The sequence below is a fragment of the Chrysemys picta genome, chromosome 2 (assembly GCF_011386835.1).
Source record: "Chrysemys picta bellii isolate R12L10 chromosome 2, ASM1138683v2, whole genome shotgun sequence".
NCBI lineage: Eukaryota > Metazoa > Chordata > Testudines > Emydidae > Chrysemys > Chrysemys picta.
The window spans coordinates 290,137,904-290,145,830 of record NC_088792.1 but is presented as its reverse complement, the minus strand read 5'-3'; the positions used below and the strand labels follow the sequence as shown (position 1 = coordinate 290,145,830).

Here is a 7,927-nt window from a genome sequence, read left to right as displayed (position 1 = left end):
CTGGGGGCGGGACTGCAGGCCGGGGGCGGGGCTTCGGGAGAGTGTTTGCAGACAGTCTCTGGTTCCTCACCCCAGTCGTGGGGAGCTGTGGGTCCGTCATAAAACTGTTAACTCTTCACGCCCTATAGCTTCCCTAGCCCCTTCCCCTGCCCCCCAGCTCTGCAGGCAGCACGGTGTGCGGGTGGGGGAGCTCCACAGGTGGGTACGGAGTTGTTGAGAGGCACAGGGGCTGCTGGGAGGTGCTGGAGGGGCACAGGGGGTCCTGGGGATTCAGGGATATGGGGAGCTCTGCAGGTGGGTATGGGGGTGCACAGGGAATGTTGGGGAACCCAGGGAGGTGGAGAGCTCTGCCAGGGGGTATGGGGGTACTGGAGGGCATGGGGCACTGGGGTGTAATGGGATGTAGGGAGCTCTGCAGGGGGTATGGGGTGCTGGGGGGTACAGGATGGGGGGAGCTCTGCAGGTGGGTACAGGGGTGTCACGGACTCACAGATCGTGCCCACTCTTGGCCCCGTGCGGTCCGTGGGGGGTGCCCCTCTTAGTGAGATAGCCCTTCTCAGGGTCCCCTCTCTCCCAGGGGTCAGGCCCCTCATCTCCTGGAGCCGCACCTCTCTGAGCCTCAGCACGTCTGTCTATGCCGTGGGCCCCCTCAGGGAGTCCACTTGCTCTGGACCCCTGGGGCCTCCACCCCCGAAGGGGTTGATGCCACCCTGTTCTCTAGACCGGAGTGACTCCCAGCCATCATGAAACAGGAGGATTTATTCAGAGTTGAACACAGCACAGGAAACTCTCAGGGCCTCAGGCCTGGCCTCCCTCAGCCCAGCACATCCCAGTCTCCCTGCATCCAGGGGGGCTCTGCCTGCTACCCCTCTCCAGCCCCGAGCCCCCCTGCTCGCAGCTGGGCATCTGAGATCACCGGCCACAAGCCCCCCTCTGTCCATTGTCTTCTCTCCAGGTAAACAGGGTTGTAAACCGGGGCCTCCTCTCCTGCTTCTCCCTCTGGCTGGAACCGGCTGGTTAGGTCACTGGGTCCTCACTCTGCAGCCCATTGTCCGCCCACTGGCCAGAACCGGCTGTGACTCCTGAACTGGGTCTCCGGGTCCGGTCGCTGGGGCATCCATCCTCCAGGCCATTGGCTGGGGTCCCACGTTCCCTCTCCGGTCCTCTGCAAAACACACCCCCTCTCCCCTCACCTTGTTAAACCAGTAATACCCAGGGAAACTGAGTCCCACCCCCTCTGCATGCAAACCATTGAAACTCCACAGAAAACAAGAGAACCCCCCACTTCGTCACAAGCTCCCACTCCCCCATTCATTGAGATGCGGGGCGGGGGGATGACTGACAGAGCCCACCTAGTCCGCTGGGCTCTGGGTGGGTGCTCTGGCCCATGTGATGCAGGAGCTTGGGCTGGGCCCCAAGAGCCCCTCAGGACATGAGCCCCAAGTCCCTGCCATGAGTTGCTGAAGGCTTTGCTCCCCTGCTGCCCACCGTGACCCGCCCGTCCTTGCAGGGTGCTGGGCCATTTTGAGAAGCCGCTGTTCCTGGAGCTCTGTAAGTGCATGATCTTCCAGCAGTTCCTACAGGGCGAGTACGTCTTCCGGCCCGGCCAGCCCGGCACCAGCATCTCCGTAGTGCAGGATGGCAAGCTGGAGCTCTTCCTGACCCAGCAGGTGAGCGGGCATGTCCCAGCCCACCCTGCCGCGTCCTATCTGCCCAGCAGCCACCAGCGACCCCTCCTGCCCCAAGCCAGCTGTGGCCCCAGTGCTCTGCACCCCTTGGCTGGGTGGTCCCCTGCACCTGGGGACACCTTGGGGCAGAGGGGCATACAGGTCGCAATGGCTGAGGCCAGCTGCCAAGCAGCCCTGCCCTTCGGGATCACTGGGGCTGCCTCCCTTCCAGGGAGGGGCTCATGGAGCAGGCCTCCCCAGAGCTGGCGCCAAGCGAGATCTGGTGGCAGGGATGGCGAGGGTGGGTGATGGGGGCCCCCTAAGGAGGGTGTTGCTGTGTTGCAGGACGGGAAGGAGACCCTGGTGAAGGAGGTGTTCCCCGGGGACAGCGTGCACAGCCTGCTCAGCATTCTTGACGTCATCACGGTACCAGCCCTGCCCCTCCACCTCCTGCTGGCCCTGTCCCTGAGCCTCTCCAACGCCCCAAACCCCTCATCCCCAGCCCCAGCCCTCATCCACCCTCATCCTCTGTCCCAGCCCTGAGCCCCCTCCTGCATCATGAACCCCTCATCCTCAGTCCCACAGCCCTCATCCCTGCACCCCCTCCTATCCCCAAACTTCCTCCCAGAGCCTGCACCCCCTCCCCCTTCCCACACACCCCCTCCTGCCCCCAAACTTCCTCCCAGAGCCTGCACCCCCTCCCCCTTCCCACACACCCCCTCCTGCCCCCAAACTCCCTCCCAGAGCCTGCACCCCCTCCCCCTTCCCACACACCCCCTCCTGCCCCCAAACTTCCTCCCAGAGCCTGCACCCCCTCCCCCTTCCCACACACCCCCTCCTGCCCGCAAACTTCCTCCCAGAGCCTGCACCCCCTCCCCCTTCCCACACACCCCCTCCTGCCCCCAAACTCCCTCCCAGAGCCTGCACCCCCTCCCCCTTCCCACACACCCCCTCCTGCCCCCAAACTTCCTCCCAGAGCCTGCACCCCCTCCCCCTTCCCACACACCCCCTCCTGCCCGCAAACTTCCTCCCAGAGCCTGCACCCCCTCCCCCTTCCCACACACCCCCTCCTGCCCCCAAACTTCCTCCCAGAGCCTGCACCCCCTCCCACTTTCAAACTTCCTCCCAGAGCCTGCAGCCCTCACCCCCTTCTGCACACCGACCCCCTGCCCCAGCCCGGAGCCTGCACCCAGCACCCAAACTCCATCCCAGAGCCTGCACCCCAGACCCCCTCCCCCACCCCCACTCCATCCCAGATCCTTAGGCAGGTGGGGGGCGGATACTAAAGGGCGGCACTCCGGCTGCTATTGGGGTGGCATGTCTGGGTCGTCAGCGGCAATTCGGCGGCAAGTCCCTCTCGGAGCGAAGGACCTGCCGCCGAATTGCCGCTGAAGAGTGGAGCGGCGCGATTGCGTTGCCGCGGCTTTTTTTTTTTTGCCGCTTGGGGCAGCAGAAAACCTGGAGCCAGCCCTGGTTGGATAAGAGGTGGGGGCAGTCAAGGGACAGGGAGCAGGGTGGGTTGGATAGGGGGTGGGATCCCAGGGGGGTGGTTAGGAGTGGGGGGGTCTCTGGAGGGGGCAGTCAGGGAGCAGAGGGGGTTGGATGGGGCATGGGAGTCCCGGGGTCTGTCACTGGTGGGGGATGGATAGTGGTCAGGGCAGTCAGGGGACGGGGAGCAAGGAGGGTCCTGGGGGGGCAGTTAGGGTGGGGGGTCTCTGGAGGGGGTGGTCAGGTGACAAGGAACTGGGGGGGTTGGATGAGTCGGGAGTTCTGGTGGGGGGCTGTCAGGGGGCAGGGAGTGGCGTGGGAGTCCCGGAGGCCTGTCTGGGGGCAGGGGTGTGGATAAGGGTCGGGGCAGTCAGGGGACAGGTAGGGGGTAGAGTCCTAGGGGGCAGTCAGGGGACAAGGAGCAGGGAGGCTTAGATAGGGGGTGAGGTCCTGGGGGGCAGTTGGGGCAGGGGTCCCAGGAGGAGGTAGTCAGGGGACAAGGAGCAGGGGGGTTGGAGGTTCTGAGGGGGGCAGTCAGGGGGCGGGAAGTAGGAGAGAGTGGATGGGGGCAGAACGGGCGCGGGACTCCCTGGGTGCACACCCTAACGAAATGTGCTGTGCACACCTATGCTTATACTATGCTGCTGGGCCCTGATTGGCTGCTCCTTTCATCCCCTTTCTGATTGGCTGTGTTCCACACAGCCACTCTAGGCAGCTTGAAGGACCCTCTCTGCTGCCCTTTTCTGGGGCAGGGAGTGGCAGGGCCACAAGGCCTCCAGCACAAGGCCTCGGCGGGTCTGGTACACCCGTCTGGGGACATTATACACTAGTTACAAATGAAGAACTTTGTTGTTTGGTGAATTAAGAACAGGAAAATGTCAACATTTGCCTACATTTGTTTCATTGTGTTAATAAAAATAATAAAACACATGATTAAAGTTGTGTGTTTTGCGTGTTACGCAGCAAAATTCATATGAAGACACTGCTCAGGCAGAGCTGGCTCCCAAATAACCATGTTTATTAACTATGTGCCAACATCCAAGGTCTAGCTTAACCTATGCTGCGGTTCTCAGTGATTTCTGATGGCTTCTAAAATATAGACAATAGTGAATAGCACTGCAGTGCTGACAAACTCTTTGTCTTCTAGCCCTAATCCTATCACTATGGGGTCGGATCTCGGAGTCCTTCTTCAAATTCGAGTCTGTCTCGAAGCAGTAGAGTGCTCACAAACTACTTAAAGAAATACTATCCTAGTCCTATATACTACACTAAGTTAAACCAGCTAGCATCCTGAGTGGTTTAGGGAGACTCGTACAGCAGCAATATGGCTTGGTATGCGTTAATAGAGTTTGGAAAACTCTATCATATGGCTAGAATACCTACACCTCCTTTCCTTTTACATTCCCCAAACTCCATCATAGAAATGCCAGCGCTCAGTTTGACCATGTTTGTGGAAATATACAAAATGATTCTCACTCTCGTATGTTATCCCGACAGCTTTGAAGCTATCATGACACCTTTGCTTTAATACATGCTACTGTTTACGCAATAATTTTGATGATTTCTATTGAACTAATCAGTAGTTGAAACATTATTTTGAATATGAATGCTACATTCAAGTTACATGGAAAAGTGCTACAGAGAGGGCAGACGAAGAATTTTTGTGGGACAGTGGTGTAGCCATGCAGGATTTACATACTGCTTGCTATTTGAACTGAGAGTTACAGCTCAAGCTCTGGGGTAACAGTTTAAGTCAGTGGCTCTCAACCTTTCCAGACTACTGGACCCCTTTCAGGAGTATGATTTGTCTTGTGTACCCCAAGTTTCACCTCACTTAAAAACTACTTGCTTACAAAATCAGACATAAAAATACAAAAATGTCACAGCCACACTATTACTGACAAATTGCTGACTGTCTAATTTTTGCCATATAATTATAAAATAAATCACTTGGAATAGAAATATTGTACTTACATGTCAGTGTACGATATATAGAGCTGTATAAACAAGTCATTGTATGAAATTTTAGTTTGTAGTAACTTTACTAGTGCTTTTTATGTAGCCTGATGTAAAACTAGGCAACTATCTAGAGAGTTGATGTACCCCTTGGAAGACCACGGCGTACCTCCAGTGTACACGTACCCCTGGTTGAGAACCACTTATGTGATTCTCAAGTGTAGGGACTGAGAACAGCCCAAGGAAAGGTTACAATTTTATTATTTTCTGTTTGTTTATTTTGGGTAAAGGAAACAGAACAAAAGTAAAGCAAAACCAGGAGCGCCAAATTGGAGAGTGACAAATTAGGACAGAAGCATGAACGCCAGAACTGTTTAGCTGAGCAGGAAGCCAAAGAGTGTGAACACCAAAATTGGGAAGCAGGAGCCCAGGAGAGGGAGGCAGAAAAGCAGCAGAAAGAAGAAGCACACTGACGGACTGTGGAAGCAGAAGCAGCCGCACACCAATGATCCGTGGCCCTTCCTTCGCCACCAGGCTCAGTGTCACCTTCCTCACAGCTTGACTAAATGTTGAGGTGTAACCTTCAGAAGGATCCATTGCAAAGGTTCCCTGGACTAAAAAAGAGAGGGGCAAAGAGCCCCAAATGATCTCTTTCACCTGAGAAAGGAGCCAGCACTTTGGCTTCTAGAGGAGATTCTGACGGAGGGTGGGAGGGACAGCCACCATCCTGCTGGAAGACCTTGAGTGAGAAAAGCCATCTTGAACAAAGACTGTATCTTGCTAGGTTCAGTTTTAGTCACTGGAAAGCGGTTCACTTTTATCTGGTTCGCCGCTGCAGGCCAAAGGAGGCTGCGGGAAGCAGTGCAGGGTGAGGGATGTGCTGGCCGCAGCTTCCCACAGCCCCTATTGGCTGAAGTGGTTTCCATCCTATATGGGGTTTACCTAAATGGGGTTTACAGTCTGGTTCAACGGCTCTCAGCACCCCCGCGATACAAACTATCCAGCAGCCCTGCCTCTAGGGGAAAAGGTGGGTTCAGCCCCCTGTTTGCAGGCAGCCTCCCTGTGAGTCAGGCTGGGAGGAATGAAGGCTTGGGGGTCTTACAGTGACATGTGATCATGTCACCTGAACTGGAATCCATCTTTAACCTAGTGCTTTTCCATTGGGGGGGGACCCAGAGGGACAAAGGATTCCCGCCTTATGCAAAAGATATCTAAATGGGTGACTAAGAGTGTCATTTACAGGTCAAAGCAAGTGAACATGTACAACCAATGAGTTACCATCTAACTCCTGAGAGTGAGAGAATTGTTGTGATCTGTCAATTCAAAGCATCTTTCAAGGCACCCCAGGAGGCAGCCCCTGGGGATCTCTGGCTTCAGTTTCAAGTCTCTGGCCCTTCAGAGTTCAAACAGACACAAAGGTGCCGTTTCTTCTTGTCAGGGATTTTTATTCCCTTCCCCCACAGTTCAAGGTGATGGGACGAGTCCATGTGCACATCCCTTCTTTGGCGGATGGGGGGGCAGAGCAATCAAAAAAGTCTTTTGTCTTCTGATATTCCACAACGGTTTGTCTGGTGTCTATGGGCCTTCTTTTGTTGGCCAGAAGATGACAGCTCCTGCGGCAAACTAGTATTTCACACCTGGTAATGTTTCTCTCCTCACTGTGAGGGCTTCCAGTTTCAGAGCAAACACTGAAACTTATCTTATGAATTGGGATACAGACATTACCCGAGAGATTGATGCAGCAACAAACAAGCATTTCACAGAGTCTACACTGAACACATTCTTCTAAGACTAATCCTTATTTTGAGCAAAACTAATCTGGTCTGATCTCCAGCTCTGAGGCCATTGGTTCTTAGCTAATGCCTGCAGCCAGGACAAGAGCTGGCTCTTGGCCTGTCAGCCTCACACTCGGTGCCTAGGAAATCACTTAGGAGTCCTGCACTTAGGACAGAAGTATTCCATGCACTGCTACAGGCTGGGGACTGACTGGCTAAGTAGCAGTTCTGCAGAAAAGGACCTGGGGATTACAGTGGACGAGAAGCTGGATATGAGTCAGCAGTGTGCCCTTGTTGCCAAGAATCCTAACGGCATATTGGGCTGCATTCGTAGGAGCATTGCCAGTAGACTGAGGGAAGTGATTATTCCCCTGTATTCGGCACTGGTTAGGCCACATCTGGAATATTGCGTCCAGTTTTGGGCCCCCCCACTACAGAAAGGATGTGGACAAATTGGAGAGATTCCAGTGGAGGGCAATGAAAATGATTAGGGGGCTAGGGCACATGACTTACGAGGAGAGGCTGAGGGAACTGGGCTAATTTAGTCTGCAGAAGAGAAGAATGAGGGGGGATTTGATAGCAGCCTTCAACTACCTGAAGGGGGGTTCCAAAGAGGATGGAGCTCGGCTGTTCTCAGTGGTGGCAGGTGACAGAACAAGGAGCAATGGTCTCAAGTTGCAGTGGGGGAGGTCTGGGTTGGATATTAGGAAATACTATTTCACTAGGAGGGTGGTGAAGCACTGGAATGCGTTACCTAGGGAGGTGGTGGAATTTCCATCCTTAGAGGTTTTTAAAGCCCAGCTTGACAAAGCCCTGGCTGGGATGATTTAGTTGGGATTGGTCCTGCTTTGAGCAGGGGGTTGGACTAGATACCTCCTGAGGTCCCTTCCAAAGCTGATCTTCTATGATTCTACGTCTCCATCCCATTAATGTCTCCTCACGTTGGAAGGACTGTGTCTCAGATCTACAGGGTTGGCGGTACGGCCCCAGTTTTGTGTAAGGTTACTCTTGGCCCCTTACTGAAACTCAGTGTGTGTGGGT

The 7,927-nt window shown here is 55.1% G+C and overlaps 1 protein-coding gene across 1 annotated transcript; it reads left to right on the top strand.

The window, feature by feature from the left end:
* The first annotated feature begins 50 nt into the window (after window positions 1–50).
* Window positions 51–2,482, top strand: LOC135981191 (patatin-like phospholipase domain-containing protein 6). The gene is made up of 2 exons (XM_065582440.1): window positions 51–1,670; window positions 2,013–2,482. The coding sequence occupies exons 1-2, from the start codon at window positions 1,560–1,562 to the stop codon at window positions 2,208–2,210; spliced, it is 309 nt and encodes a 102-aa protein (XP_065438512.1). The 5' UTR covers window positions 51–1,559; the 3' UTR covers window positions 2,211–2,482.
* The last annotated feature ends 5,445 nt before the right edge of the window (window positions 2,483–7,927 follow it).

Excerpts from the sequence above, each read along its gene's own strand:
- LOC135981191 (XM_065582440.1), top strand. The coding sequence starts at position 1,560 with ATGATCTTCCAGCAGTTCCTACAGGGCGAGTACGTCTTCCGGCCCGGC. Across the intron at positions 1,671-2,012 it reads AGCTCTTCCTGACCCAGCAG|GACGGGAAGGAGACCCTGGT; the intron begins GTGAGCGGGCAT and ends GCTGTGTTGCAG.